General features: G+C 42.7%; 1 protein-coding gene across 1 annotated transcript in view; it reads right to left on the reverse strand.

Moving 5' to 3' along the window:
* The window catches only part of LOC133503554 (adenylate cyclase type 1-like), a 126,465-nt gene extending 111,262 nt beyond the window's left edge, over positions 1 to 15,203 (reverse strand). The window contains exons 1-4 of the mRNA XM_061825265.1: positions 15,184 to 15,203; positions 14,443 to 15,097; positions 10,257 to 10,406; positions 3,900 to 4,018 (exon numbers count right to left, since the gene is read on the reverse strand). Coding sequence (XP_061681249.1) covers positions 3,900 to 4,018; positions 10,257 to 10,406; positions 14,443 to 15,097; positions 15,184 to 15,203 — 944 coding nt within the window. The remainder of the gene's footprint in view (positions 1 to 3,899; positions 4,019 to 10,256; positions 10,407 to 14,442; positions 15,098 to 15,183) is intronic.
* Positions 15,204 to 16,543: the final 1,340 nt, after the last annotated feature.

Genomic DNA, 16,543 nt, shown 5'->3' on the forward strand with positions numbered 1-16,543 from the left:
TAAAATAGTACAGGACATGTATGATGGAAGCAGAACAATGGTGAGGTGTGCCTTAGGTGTGACAAAGGAATTTAAGGTGGAGGTGGGACTGCATCAGGGATCAGCTCTGAGCCCCTTCCTGTTTGCAGTGGTAATGGATAGGCTGACAGATGACGTTAGACTGGAATCCCCTTGGACCATGATGTTCGCAGATGATATTGTGATATGCAGTGAAAGCAGGGAGCATGCAGAGGAACAATTAGAAAGATGGAGACATGCACTGGAAAGAAGAGGAATGAAGATTATCTGAAGTAAAACAGAATATATGCGCGTGAATGAGAAAAGTGGAGGGGGAAGAGTGAGGCTACACGGAGAAGAGATAGCGAGGGTGCACGACTTCAAATATTTAGGGTCAACAATCCAGAGCAATGGTGAGTGTGGTAAGGAAGTGAAGAAACGGGTCGAAGCAGGTTGAAACAGCTGGCAAAAGGTCTCTCCTAGAATGAAGGGCAAAGTTTACAAAACAGTGGTGAGGCCGTACGGATTAGAGACGGTGGCACTGAAGAAACAACAGGAAGCAGAACTGGAGGTGGCAGAAATGAAGATGTTGAGGTTGTCGCTCGGAGTGAGCAAGTTGGGTAGGATTAGAAATGAGCTCATTAAAGGGACAGCCAAAGTTGGATGTTTTGCTGACAAGGTTCGAGAGAGCAGACTTCGATGGTTTGGACATGTTCAGAGGCGAGAGAGTGAGTATATTGGTGGTAGGGTGCTGAGGATGGAGCTGCCAGGCAAAAGGGCGAGAGGAAGACCAAAGAGAAGGTTTATGGTTATGGTGAGGGAAGACATGAGGGCAGTTGTGGTTAGAGGAAGATGCGTGAGATAGGCTAAGATGGCAAAAGATGACACGCTGTGGCGACCCCTAACGGGACAAGCCGAAAGGAAAAGAAGAAGAAGAGTTTCAGTCAGTACAAATAAATGACAGCGGCTCTGAAAAATCCTCTTTTAAGTTTCTTTTGTATCTTGGAGGTCTATGCATGATTAAAATAATAACCTTTGGGTCATCTTTAACTAGAAAAGGGTTATAGGGTAGGATATTCGAGACCTAAACTTACCCAGCCTAATTTCTTTACACTGAAATAATGTCTTAAAAATAATAGCAACAACACTGACTTTTTTCCTTATTCGACAAATGTTCAAAAATTATGTACAAGTAGGTGCAACCCCGGCCACCAAGCGCTCACCTTCCAGCCCCACCTGCAAGGCCTGGGTCCAGAGGGCAGCCAGCAGTGACCCACGTCCGGACAAAGGAAACCTCAATTCATGAATATTTTGGGATCCTTTCTCTGGTCCCTCACCTAGGACCTTTTTTCCTTGGGTAACCCTACCAGAGGCGTGATGCCCCCGATAATTTAGCTCCCAGGATCACCGGGAAACATCCTCGCCCATCCACCATCAGAATGTGACAGCTTCCAGGAGGAGGATTAAGGTACCTTTCTTCCAAAATGTTCATCATTAGGCTACTTTTTAATGTTGTTTCCATCCATTTTCTGGACCACCTTTGACCACAGTTGCAACAGATTTTTCTGACTGTGATGATGACCCCAATTTAATTTACCTCCATTCTGATTCTGACTCCGATATTTATTTTGATCCTGTCCCCTCCCACTCCTTGTTTTTCTTGTCCTATTCAGTTTGACTCACATTCCCCTTTTCAGGCCCCTGTGTATCAATGTATGATTCTTTTCTCTCCGATCTTTATTTGGGCACTTATTTTTGCCATCTATCCAGGACTTCACTTTTTAAATAACAACCTCAAGTAAATTATCCTCCCATTGTTCCGCCCCTGAGCCACTTTCACCAATGTCAATGCCCATCTTGTCACGCCTCCAACTCAGTTACACTCTCCCAAATGTGCCCCAAAGTCACGTCATTCTGTTCAAACTTTTTCACCTCATCTTGTACAACCCACCTTTCCGAGTTCACCTTATCTAGTTCCTGCACACTCTGCTCTTCTATTTTCCAGTGCTCCCCAACTTATTTGGCGGCAGGCTGGAATGGAGAATGCATATCCTGTGCCTGCCCCTAGACACCAGTCTCTCACTCTGGACCTCCAGCATGCTTCTCCAGCGCACACTGTGTGGTCACAAACTTCTGACCCGGTGGAAAATGCTGAGCGAGCACAACCTGACCCTGCACTACCGTGCTCTTCCAGCGATTGTTACCCAACCCTGCTCCAACAGCATAAACTATGTGGCCACCACCTAACCCACTTCTTGTGGCGCTTGTCCAGCAGGACAGCACATTCTATGTGGTCACCCCTCGATCTTGCTCCAGTGGTGCTCATCCAGCAGGCGCCAGCCGATCCTGCTCTGGTGGTGCTTGTCCAGCAGCCACCACCTAGCCCCAAACTGGTGGCACTTGTCCAGTGCGTGACACGCGACCTTACTCTGGCAGACCTTATCCAGCGGCTGTCTCCCAACCCTGCTTCGGTGATCCACACTGTGCAACCATCATCCAAACCTGCTCCAGCAGTGCACGGTGTATGGCCTTCACCCGACTCTGCTCCAGGAAAGCATGTTGTGCAGCCTCCACCAGATCCTACTAGCATTCGTCTCACGGTTTGTGTTTTAGTTTAGATTATATAATTTTGTTTCATGTTTTCCCATTTTTCATGTTGTCTTATTTTACATTATGTATCCACTTGTTCTAATCGGGAAAGTCTCTTATGTCCACCAATTAATTCCCTCACCTACCTGTGTCTTCTCCAGGTGATCCTCATCTCATCAGTTTTCTTGGATATGGTTTTTGAGGTTTCTTTCACTCCTTGTTGGTTCATTGTTGATTGCTGTTGAAGTAAATCATATCTCTAGTTTTGTTCTGTTGAGTTTACTCTGTTTCTTTCTCATGTTGATTGTTGATTTTTGGGACTTATTTATGTTTGCATTACCGTTTTTCCAAGTGACTTGATTGCGTGTTTTTGTAAAAAAAAAAATCATTTTTTGTTGAAACTTCCGCTTCGCCTCCTTGCTTCCCTGAACTTTAGTTCTCTACCTCCTGCCTCCAAACATCCATCCATCCATTTTCCGAGCTGCTTATCCTCACAAGGGTCGTGGGAGTGCTGGTGCCCATATCAGTGGTCATTGGACAGGAGGCAGGGTACACTCTAAACTGGTTGGCAGCCAATCGCAGAGCACATGAAGACAGAAAACAGTCATACTCACAATGCCCGGACAAAACCCATGTAGGCACGGGGAGAACATGCAAATTCCACTTAGCCAGGGCCAGGATTGAAACCCTTGTCTTCAGAACAGTGAGGCTAACACTTTACAGCTAATTCCACCGTGCCACCTAGATGATTATAGCAATCCATTTAAACTAGAACCTATCTGAGTGCGAGAGGTGGCCTACATCCTGGACTGGCTACCGATCAATCACAACACACATACTGTATAGCGTTATAAACCGACAGCCATTCATACTCACATTCACACAAATTGCCAATTTAGAGACTTCATTCAATCCGACATGGAAGTCTTGGTAATGTGAGTGGAAGGTGGAGTACGTGGAGAGAACACATAACCACAGGGAGAATGTGCAAACTCTATACATGTAGGCCTGGGCCAACATTCGAACCCTGGAACTGTGGGGCAGGCATTCTAACCACGAGGTCACCATGCAATTAATTATATTTTAGATCATTTCTGGAGCTATGGTTTTGTAAAAATTGGGGTAATACTGTGTAGCCTGTGGTTATGACAAAGAACAACACTTGTTTTGTCTCCAAACCCACTTTGTTTTTTTAAATCTTAATAAGTCTACTTCTATTCTTGAACTTTGCATCTCAGGAGGCAACATCTGTATCAAAACACTCCCAGTCCACTTTATGTCCCTGGGTCCACAGTTGTCATGGCACCTCATACCTAACATTGTCATGACGTTGAATGTAGATCTTATGAAAGATCCTCTCCGGGGGCTTCAGAAAGTCCTCCTTCATCTCCATGGCAACATTCCTGGGCAGGAGACTCATGAGCAGGCGTTCCTGAGAAGGGAGGAGATATAAATACTGTTAATATGTTGAGACAAATCAAAAACATTATTTCTGTTAAATTATTAAAAGTGATGTGATGAAAAAAATGGGAAAATCTCTACAAATGTGCTGATAGTTTTAAAATCATAGTTCAAACAGTATATTTAACGATCTAATTACAATCTCATATTATATCTGTACTGGGTAATTATGTGGTCACAGAACATTTGGTATATGGTTATAATTAAACAGTGTATAGTGCATGACTGTTGTTCGTTTATGAAAATTAAAAGTAACTTTTCAACTTCCTCCAAGATCTGTGGCCTCGGCTTGCTCAACACGGTTGTTCCTTTAGCAACATCACTTGCTTTAAGGGCGTTCTTGCATTCCAGAATGGTGCTTATCGTTGATTTTGCCATGCCACACTCCTTCAATAGCTCCGAAACATGGAGATTCATATATGGCTATGAATTCTTTCTTAAAGTCAACAGATTTGCAGACACCTTTCCTTTGTTCAGCACCAGCAGTCTTACTACTTCCACTTGCCTTCTTTGGAACCATGATTGAGGGTTAATAGTCCTTACTGGGATGAAAAAACAGTCAACACATCTGCATACAGAGGCTGCATTATACAGAATAACAAAGTGCGTTGTGGGTGGGTCTTCTATCTTCTATCTATCTTCTTCTTTTCCTTTCGGCTTGTCATCTTTTTCCTTGTAAGCCTATCTCCTGCATCTTCCTCTCTAACACCAACTTCCCGCATATCTTCCCTCACAACATCCATCAACCTTCTCTTTGGTCTTCCTCTAGCTTTTTTGCCTGACACCTCCATCCTCATCACCCTTCTACCAATATACTCACTCTCTTACCTCTGGACATGTCCAAACCATCCAAATCTGCTCTCTCAAACATTGTTTCCAAAACATCCAACTTTAGCTGCTCCTTTAATGAGTTAATTTCAAATATGATCCAACCTGTTCACTCCCAGAGATAACCTCAACATCTTCATTTCTGCCACCTCTAGTTCTGGTTCCTGTTGTCTCTTCAGTGCTACCGTCTCTAATCCATACAACATTGGCCGGACTCACCACTGTTTTATAAACTTTGCCCTTCATCCAACAAAGACCTTTCTGTTACTTAACACATCAGACATATTCTGGCAAATGTCCCGACCTGCTTGGACCCGTTTATTCACTTCCTTATTATACTCACCACTCCTCTGGATTGTTAACCCCAAGTATAAGAAGTTGTCCACCGTCCCTATCTCTTCTCCCTGGAGCCTCACTCTTTCCCCTCTACCACACTCATTCACGAACATACATTCTGTTTTACTTTGGCTAATCTTCATTTCTCTCCTTTCCAGTACATACCTCCATCTTTCTAATTGTTTCTCCACCTACTTCCTGCTTTCACTACAGATCACAATGTCATCTTCAAACATCATGATCTCAGGAGATTCCAGTCTAAGCTCATCTGCCTGCCTAGCCATTACCACAACAAACTGGAAGAGGCTCAGAGCTAATCCCTGATGTAGTCCCACCTACATCTTAAATTCCTCTGTCACAACTACGGCACACCCCATCACTGTTCTGCTGCCCTCATACATGTCAGTTACTATTCTAACATATTTCTCCGCCACACCAGACTTGCGCATGCAGTACCACAGTTCCTCTCTTGGTACTCTGTCATAGGCTTTCTCTAGATCCACAAAGACACAATGTAGCTCCTTCTGACCTTCTCTGTACTTTTCCACTAGCATTCTCAAGGCATATAATGCATTCGTGTTACTCTTTCTCGGCATGAAACCATGCTTTTGCTCGCAGACACTTTCTTCTGTCCTGAGTCTAGCCTCCACTACTCTTTCCCATAACTTCATGTGGCTCATCAACTTTATTCCGAGTATGGTAGTTAGAATTAGTAGCGGGTATTCTGTTGTATAAGTTGGTCAAAAACTCCACATCCACCTGTGCAAATTCCTTACATACCTCCACAGGTATGTCATCAGGACCAAGTGTGTTTCCATTTTTCATCCTCATTAATCCTTTTCTAACTTCACCATTACTCATAATTGCCACTTCCTGGTCTTTCACACTTGCCTCTTCTACTCTTCTTTCTCTATTATTTTCTTCATTTATCAACTTCTCAAAGTATTCTTTCCATCTATTTAGCTAGCACACTACTGGCCGCACAACATTCTTCCTTTCTCAGCTTTTTCCACATTGTGCTCTGCTCTACCCATGTCTTCTTAATCTTCTTACCCACCACTAGAGTTATCCTACACACCACCATCCTATGCTGTTGAGCTACACTCTCCCATACCACAACTGTACATTTAGTGAGCTCCGTCACATGATGTCAACTGCACAAAATGTAATCCACCTGCATGTTTGTACCTCCGCTCTTGTAGGTCACCCTATGTTCCTAACTTTTCTGAATCCTTCACCAACATATCCATTACAATCTTCAGCTATCACAACTGCCTCTTTGTCTGGGATGCTCAGAACTACTTCATCGAGTTACTTCCAGAATTTCTCTTTAAAATCTAGGTAACATCCTACCTGTGGTGCATAGCCACTAATCACATTATACATGACACCCTCAATGTCAAATGTCAACCTCATAACTCTATCTGATACTCTTTTCACCTCTAAGGCATTCTTAGCCAGCTCTTCCTTTAAAATAACCCCTACTCAATTTCTCTTCCCATCTACTCCATGGTAAAATCATTTAAACCCTGCTCATAAACTTCTAGCCTTACGACCTTTACACATGCTCTCTTGGATGCTCAACAAATCAACCTTTCTCCTAATCATCATGTCAAACAACTCCTGAGCTTTTCCTGTTATAGTCCCAACAATGTCAGGGGCATGGCCAAGCCACTGCCCTTGGGGGAGATGCCTCCGGCAACAGCCCCACACCTGCACCGTATCGACACTAAGTAGGCCAGACATCTCAGCCTTGAGTTTGTCACTCTCACTTGCCAGTTCGTTGTTTGAGAGATTGCAGTAGTCTGATTGAGTATACGATACTTTTGTTATATATTTGCTTCATTGTCACGGGCAGCGTTCCTGAGCCCCCAGAGCTACAGTGGAGAAAATAAGTATTTGAATACTCTGCTATATCGCAAGTTCTCCCACTGAGAAATCATGGAGGGGTCTGAAATTTTCCTTGTAGGTGAATGTCCGCTGGGAGAGAGATAATCCAAAAAGAAAAATCCAGATATCACAAGGTGTGATTTTTTTTAATGATTTATTTGTGTCATATAGCTGCAAATAAGTATTTGAACACCTGTCTATCAGCTAGAATTATGACCTACAGAGCCCTGTTAGTCCGCCTTTAAATGTCCACCCCCACTCCATGTATTATCCTGTGTCAGGTCATTAGCTGCATAAAGACACCTGTCCACCCCATACAATCAGTAAGACTCAAACTTGTATCATGGCCAAGACCAAAGGGTTGTCCAAAGACACCAGAGACACAATTGTACACCTCCACACAGCTGGAAAGGGCTACGTAGAAATTGTCAAGTAGCTTGGTGATAAAAGGTCCACTGTTGGACCAATCATTAGAAAATGCAAGAACTAAACATGATGGTCAATCTCAATCAGAGTGTAGCCCCATGCAAGATATCACCTGGTGGAGTCTCAATGATTCTGAGAAAGGTGAGGAATCAGCCTAGGACTACATGACAGTTATTGGTCAATGACACGAAAAGAGCTGGGACCACTGTTTTCAAGGTGACTGTTAATAATACAATAAGACACGGTTTGAAATCATGCGTCGCATGGAAGTTTCCCCTGTTTAAACCAGCACATGTCAAGGCCAGTCTTAAGTTTGCGGATGACCATTTGAATGACAATGAGGAGTCATGCGAGAAAGTGTTATGGTCAGATGAGACCAAAATGGAACTTTTTGGTCAGAACACCATCCCTACTGTGAAGCATGGGGGTGGTAGGATTATGCTTTGGGAGTGTTTTTCTGCACATTGGACAGGACGACTGCACTGTATTAAGGAGAGGATGACCGCGGCCATGTATTGTGAGATTCTGGGGAACAACCTCTTTCCCTCAGTCATAGCATTGCAGATGGATTGTGGCAGGGTCTTTTGGGACAATGACCCAAATATTAACATTGGTTTTCTCAGGTGTTCAAATACTTATTTGCAGCTGTATCACACAAATAAATCGTTAAAAAAAAACATACATGGTGATTTCTGGATTTTTCTTTTTAGATTATCTCTGTCATAGTGGACACCTATGATGAAAATTTCAGACGCTACTATGATTTCTCAGTGGGACGACTTGCAAGATAGCAGGGTGTTCAAGTACCTATTTTCTTCACTGTAAGTCAAGTCTCGTTTTTGCATTGTAGCAATCCGACCTCATTTTCATGTTTTTGGACCTTCCCTTTTGCGCCTCGTGGATGACTGCATGAGTTGCCCCATGTGGACCCTGGTGCTTGGCTTCCTCACTGACCTCCTGAATTACTCAGCCAAGCTCCACACTTTGGGTGGCCTGGACAGTCAGCAGACTGGGGTGGAGGTTTGTTGCCACGTGTTTTTCTGCCTTTGCCTATTTTAGACTGCTTATCTGTGTATGACCTCTGCCTAGAATAAAACCACCCTCAAGATCACGTCCCAGCCTCGGAGTTCTGCATTTGGGTCCAGTTCCATATCGTATGCTCGTGACAAACATTCAAAGTCTCTCCACTCATTTATAGCCTCTGTGCATTTCTCTTCTTCTTCTTCTTCTGTCGACGGATCCAATTTCCTCCTCTTCTTTGTCCCGCCCTGCAGGTGCCGGGGGCGGGCGTTGTTAATCTGGGCCACGACCAATCCAGTATGGAATTCGTTTGATGAACGCTCGTATTTGTTTTAAGGCGACTGCCTTTGCTGACGCAACCCTCTGGATTTATCCAGGCTTGGGAGATTGTACTGGCTTGTGCCCCCATAGGTCTGCATCATGAAATTTGTGTACATGATGAGTGTATATAAGCTTAATACCTCAACTTCATTGAATTTATTTTTATTGGGTTGCACTGGCTTAAATTAACATCCAATTTCCTTTTTACTGAAAAAACCTTGATAATTGGAATGCGATAGCACTACTGTATCTAACCTTGACATACTGCCTCGTAGAAACAAGCTAAAGAGGTGGGTTGTTTCATTATGTAGTCTGATTTACCACAAAACCATATTGCACAAAATAAATTATACCCACCACTATGCTTGAAAGTCAAGAGAGCAATCTCCATGACAACTCAGTAAACTTGGCCATCTGATCATGATTGTTTGGGTTGGAATTGCATTTATTTTCAATAGGTATAAGAACTAAATACATGTAATATATGTACTACACAAATCATTAGATGAATGGAAAGGTTCCAAAAACCTTCATATGATATGAGAGAAAGCACGGCTTTTTTTCATTGTCATGAATTGAATTTTAAAACACTTGGAACACATTTTCAGGTATTAATACAGGTCATGTATTTATCTGAAATCACCCCCAAAAAAACTTGGACATTAAATTACATGACAATCCTAGTGAAAGGTGTGTTTGATGGATGATAGTCAAATCCAAGGAACCTGTTTGTGAGCCGAGCAGCAGTATTTGTCGGCTTGCTGTTGATGGATCTCAATCAATTTCTGTGTGTTTTCTTTCACCCAGATAACCTGTGACCTTTACTGAAGTATGAAGGCCGTCAAAGCAATCAGTTTGTGTAATTATCTGTCAGAAGCGAGCCTGTTGCTGCTTGGGAAAAGACAGCATATCATCAACTCAGCTCTACAGCACAGATACTATGGCTGTTTGTGCTTGTTTTTGTTGTGTAAGTTGTAGTATATCATGAAACAAATACACTAATTAATTATCAATAGATAGCGTGGGTGTTTTTTGAAAAAAAGGTGGGTGAAGATAATGGGACATACAAAACAGTGTCCTCTGCTATAGTTGACTGCTCCTGATTTCAAATTGTTCAGGTACAGTAGGTGTGCAAGGAGGGTGTGGAATTTTCAGTACCAGTGTATATGCCACAGTAATTGTTCTTTCCTTAAATAGCTGCTGCCATAGTTACTGCCTTCATATCAGGTGGTTATTGGAATGCATTTTCACCTGACAGCATTAAAAATGAAATTCAGCTGATTCTCTGATTTCAGGAACATGCATGCTTAAATATAAAGTGCAATCTTTGCAAGCATGGCATGATTTGGACTCAGTCTGCTCTTAACGTGTTTGTGGGGACATCTCACTTGCTTCTCGTTCTCGTCCTCCATTCTGAGCCGCTCCTCAATGCAGCTGTGGGCCTTAAGGAAGGCTTTCCTCTGTGTACGCTCAGTGAGAATTCTCACAAACACCCCCAACAGGTTGGCGCTACTGAAAAGCACCGCATTGGCTGCCAACTGCAGTACATACAAAAGAGAGCAGACAGGGCAAACAAAACAGGTCAGGTGTACATATTCACAGCTAGAAAAGGGGAAACTATTTCTAAAGAAATTTACTTTGGGAATTAATCTGTCTTTCAAAATCAAAAGTGCAACAGCCATATGTTTAAGGGTACCACCTTATTGTAACCTTTTATTTTTTTTTGCGTGAGAAGAGTCAGATAACTCAAATGTCCATGTGTATGTTTTTGCTTCACAATGTCAGACATGAAGCTCAGCAGATTATAACATGAAGTGGCTTGAAGAACAAATGCTGTATAGTAAAACAACTGGCAGACAAAGAACATCATTTATTTAGGTTCTAACTATTGATTCTGCAGCAGAAAATCTCATATGAAGGAAGAATCTTTGGAAACAATGTTTTAAACATGGATTAAAAGTGAAAGAGAATATTGGTCACAACTATACACCAAGCAGAATACAAAGTGCCTCATAAACGGTGTGTGTCCTAACTAATAGTATCATTAGTAGTAGTAGTAGCCTTGGTATTGTTGTTGTTAGTCCCCAGTTCTCACTGTAAATCATGACCTTATTCTCTTATTATATATATATATATATATATATATATATATATATATAATAAATAGAATAAGCCCTTTCTGTGTGCAGGTAATTAGTTTATGCGTGAAAGTAGTAACAATATAAATATCGCAGTTTAGTTGGTGAGGGAAATTTAATTTATAGCTCATAAAATCCATTAGGATTATTCACCAGCAGTACCTCATTTGTTTTGAGTTGGTCTGTGATTTTGAGGGGATCAAAGATCAAGATGTGCTGTAGGCATAAATAGCAACTAGATTATGGGGCGATGCTATTCTATTTCCTGGCTACTGCCCGGGTGGGTTTGAGTATGGCGCAGATTTCACTTAGTTTAAACAGGGGGGGATATAGACTGGACCTGAAAATTATTTCTGGAAATCTGTGAATAGCTGAAACTGTGACGGTGATTATAATTGTCATGAACAAAAAAGAACGAGAGAACAAGATGGGGATCTGGTCCAAAAGGATGCAAATAAGTAGGGTGTTGCGGGAATAAGGGTTTCCAAAAAACATCTGTGAATAGGTGAATTCATAAATGCCGACCGTGAATATCCACATCATTTCATCCATTTTCTGAGACGCTTCTCCTCACGAGGGTCATGGGAGTGCTGGAGCTTATTCCAGTTATCTTTCGGCGAGAAGCGGACTGCACCCTCAACTGGTCGCCAGCCAATTGCAGGGCACATGTAAACAAACAACTTTACACTTTAGCAGCTTCACTCAATCTACCATGCATGTTTTTGGGATGTGGGAGGAAAGCGGAGCACCCAGAGAAAACCCATGGAGCCATGGGGACCAGGCCAGCCAATTGCAGGGCACATGTAAACAAACAACTTTACACTTTAGCAGCTTCACTCAATCTACCATGCATGTTTTTGGGATGTGGGAGGAAAGCGGAGCACCCAGAGAAAACCCATGGAGCCATGGGGAGAACATGCAAACTCCACATAGGCAGAGCCAAAATTTGAACCCCAGGTCCTCAAAACTGTGAGGCCAACACTCTCACCAGTTGCTATACCGTGCTGCCAAATGAAAATAACTACTCTATTAGTATTACATTTTCAATTTTTTAAAGTTTGGTGTCTAGGTGCAAAAGTGTATTGAATATCGGTAAACTTTGGAGCTACCACTTTACTCCTAATAGTTTTCTTCTTCCAACATTCTAAAACCAAAGGCAGAAGTTTCTGCAGTAAATAGGGCGCTGAATGGATGAAAATAAATACAAATTAATTGCAGTACATGCATTAAGGCAGATGCTCCACTGTGCCATCTGTGAACATCTATATATTACAGTATATATTGTTTTTATTATTGGACTAATGCCAATTGCTACTTTTAGTTGATGGTGTGCTTCTCGAACAAGTGTATCCTGAAACCACTTTTTTTTAAAGTCCTTATTCCCACACTCCACATTAAAACTAACTGGCTGTCTTATGTCATATCAATCTATGCTTTCTTTCTGCTGTGGAAACCAGAGAGGAATAAACATGATGGGCCACACAATGAAGTCATGGGAAAGAGTAGTGGCTGCTAGACTCAGGACAGAACTAAGTATCTGTGAGCAACAGTATGGCTTCATGCCGAGAAAGAGTAACACCGATGCATTATTTGCCTTGAGGATGCTCATGGAAAAGTACAGAGAAGGTCAGAAGAAGCTATATTGTATGTCTGTAGATCTAGAGAAAGCCCATGACAGAGTAGCAAGAGAGGAACTGTGGTACTGTATGCGCAAGTCTGGTGTGGTGGAGAAATATGTTAGAATAGTACAGGACATGTGTGAGGGCAGAAGAACAGCGGTGAGATGTGCCGTAGGTGTGTCAGAAGAATTTAAGGTGGAGGCGGGACTGCATCAGGGATCTGCGCTGAGCCTATTCCTGTTTGCAGTAGTAACGGATAGGCTGACAAATGACTGGATTAGACTGGAATCCCCTTGGACTATGATGTTCGCAGATGATATTGTGATCTGCAGTGAAAGCAGGGATCAGGCGGAGGAAGAATTAGAAATATGGAGGCACGCAAGGGAAAGGAGAGGAATGAAGATTAGCTGAAGTAAAAGAGAATATATTTCCATGAATGTGAGGGGCAGAGGAGGAAGAGTGAAGCTCCAAGGAGAAGAGATAGCGAGGGTGGACGACTTCGAATACTTGTGGTCAACAATACAGAGCAGTGGAGAGTGTGGTAAGGAAGTGAAGAAACGGGTCCAAGTAGGGTAGAACAATTGGTGAAAGGTGTCTGGTGTTCTATGTGACAGAAGAATCTCCGCTAGGATGATGGGCAAAGTTATGATGATGATATACGGATTAGAGACGGTGGCACTGAAGAAACAACAGGAAGCAAAACTGGAGGTGGCAGAAATGAAGATGTTGGGGTTCTCGCTCGGAGTGAGCAGGTTGGATACGATTACAAATTAGCTCATTAGAGGGACAGCCAAAGTTGGATGTTTTGAAGACAAGGTTAGAAAGAGCAGACTTAGATGGTTTGGACATGTTCAGAGGCGAGAGAGTGAGTATATTGGTAGAAGGGTGCAGAGGATGGACCTTCCAGGCAAAAGAGCGAGAGGAAGACCAAAGAAAAGGTTGATGGATGTTGTGAAGGAGGACATGAGGACATTGGCTGTTAGAGAGGATAGACTTACACGGAAAAAGATGACACACTGTGGCGTCCCCAAACAGGACAAGCCAAAAAGAAAGGAAGAAGAATCTATGCTTTCTTTCATCTATTGGGCATTCAAGGGAGACTGTCGTCTTGTGTAAATATATTTATGTCTTTAAACATGGAAAATTAAGGTCACATGATTATCATCTTCATGAATGCAAGCCAAAACTCCCTCAAGAAATTATTCTATCTGGAAATTGCATCATGGTCAGCTTCATCATCAACATGTTGTGTCACTGAAAAGTTAAAATTCTTATTGTGATATTGCTGAAGCATTTTAGACTGACTCACCCTGGAAAGATTAATTGACATTTTTCTTAGACACGTAGTTCATGAAAAAAAAATTCTCAAGATGCTAATCTTGACAAAATCAAGGTTTAATTCAAAACAAGTATTATCTAGATACTGTATATTCTCATTACCCAGACCTCGAGATGCTATAGAACTGTAGCAACATATTGCTGTGCGAGGGGAACGATGCTGTGAGACGTCCCTGCATCCATTCAGCACTACAAGCAGGACAGCTCCATGCCTACATGACAATACTACTTAATGCACAGCATTTATAATGGCGAAATTTTGTGTTAAATCACACGTATCTACTATTCAGCATTAGTGGGTGTGTACACTATGTTGTTAAAAAAAACTAGCGCAAACACGTTTTCATCTGTTTCATGTTTATGCCTCACAGCGTTAAATCTCCAAAGAAGAGGAAATTCTGCTAGTGTTACTGTACAATTAAATGAATTGCAAAATGTGGATGGTGGTCGAGTGCGTGGACCACCGGTGCAACACCCACCGGTCTCCACAGCTCCTGTGACTTCCTGGGAATCGACGTTGACATGATAATAAAGTGGGATCCAGCCAGCATACCGCTGAAAAACACAGCCAGCAGAGTCCGCACTGGCAGCAGCATGTAAGCCACCAGGGTGACCAGCATGAGCTGCCACACGCCTTGATCGGGTGCGGGGGCGACCGCCGGCTCCGACGGGCCCAGTGCCAGCGGGAACGGGCAGCACAGCAGTGCGAAGGTGAAGCTGAAGAGCAGCGCGAGTTTGGCCGTTTGCTGCAGTTGCGTCACTTGCAGGTATTTGACATTAGTGACGATGAAAAGCGAGAGGAAAACCACGCAGTGCACGGGGTTGGAACCTTTGGAGAGAGTCAGACGAGGGTGGGACAGCAGCTCCACGAGAGACAGAGATGACGCGGCGACAATGAGCACCACCAGTGCCTTTAGCGTGGCCGCCTGCTCCAGTTTCAGGTTGTAGTTCTGGAAGAGAGCCTCCAGCTCCTGGCTGTTGAACTCGTCCTCGCACACGATGGCATCCAGGGGGACACCGGCCGGGCAGTGACCCTTCCTCCGTCGGGTCTTAACTCTTTGAAATGACATCTCCATAACGGGGCCATTCACGAAGCAGGGATATGGCGCACAACGCTTCAACTTTATGCTTGCACTGCCACGGTCGGAATTCGCATTATACCCCTCCCCCCGCCTCCACCCCCTCTACTTTATGGCTCCGTGGAAAGTGTGCGTGCTCGCCTTATCCACAGGTTGACCATAGTTGGCGTGTCGTCACAAAAGTCAACACCTCTCTCTCTCTCTCTCTCTCTCTCCTCTCTCTCTCTCTCTCTCTCTCTCTCTCTCTCTCTCTCTCTCTCTCCTCTCTCTCTCTCTCTGCACGACAGACAGACAGACAGACAGACAGACAGATAGATAGATAGATAGATAGATAGATAGATAGATGATAGATAGATAGATAGATATAGATAGATAGATAGATAGATAGATAGATGATAGATAGATAGATAGATAGATAGATAGATGATAGATAGATAGATAGATAGATAGATAGATAGATAGATAGATAATAGATAGATAGATAGATAGATAATAGATAGATAGATAGATAGATAGATAGATAGATATAGATAGATAGATAGATAGATAGATATATAGATAGATAGATAGACAGCCGTATGACTCGGGGGCACATCTTTTCCAATACTATAACGGTAGCAGCAAGGCAGTGCCGGTGATATCCCCTCAGCAACTGCAGTCACAACAGACATGTAGTTTCCAGTTAAAAATAGCTGCAGCTGCACCAAGCGTGGCAAGAATGCAGTCTTTTCTGTTTGTTCTTCCTGTACATATTTTTGTGTTTCTAATGTTGCATGGGTCCCTTAAAAACCACCTGATGTGCTTAGTTTAAAAATAGCTTCCTCCCAAATAGGTAAGACATGCGATGCCATGAGTCTTGGAAATACGATAAACCGTAGTTATGGTTTAGAGCATGTTTTGTGCAAATTTGCATATTTTATTCTCCCACTGCATACATTTGCCTCTCAGGATCTGAATGGGACATAATTTAATCCAAAATGCAAAGCAGTAACCAACGTATTGGGAGGTTGATCTTGGATTTTCCCAAATAAATGAAAAATGACACAAGGGATTTCTTGTTTAGCACTTTTCTACATCTTTTTTTCTCATTTTTCTTTTTCCAAATTCCAATTCTTCTGCAGGTGGGACATTGTGTAAAGTGTAAATAAAAACAGAATTCAATGACTTGCAAATCCTATGCAACCTATATTTAATTGAATGCATTATGCACTACAAAGTGCCACGAGCAAGTGGCTGGACCCAAATGCAGGACTCCGAGGCAGTGACATGCAATATTCCCTCGATTTTTTTTTACGTGTCTGAGCAAACACACTAAGGCCTTGAGCGCTCCCTTTGATCACTGTGAGCAACATCAGATGTATGCACTGTGGTCAGATCAGTGTCATCCATTGAAGTTACATGGCTCATTAAAGGGTTTTTTGTGTTTTTACAAACTTACACTGAAAATTTAAACGTTTAACATCAAATATCTACTACATTTTAAGTATTCTGATGTGACCAG

The sequence above is a fragment of the Syngnathoides biaculeatus genome, chromosome 7 (genome assembly GCF_019802595.1).
Source record: "Syngnathoides biaculeatus isolate LvHL_M chromosome 7, ASM1980259v1, whole genome shotgun sequence".
In the NCBI taxonomy this organism is placed as follows: domain Eukaryota; kingdom Metazoa; phylum Chordata; class Actinopteri; order Syngnathiformes; family Syngnathidae; genus Syngnathoides; species Syngnathoides biaculeatus.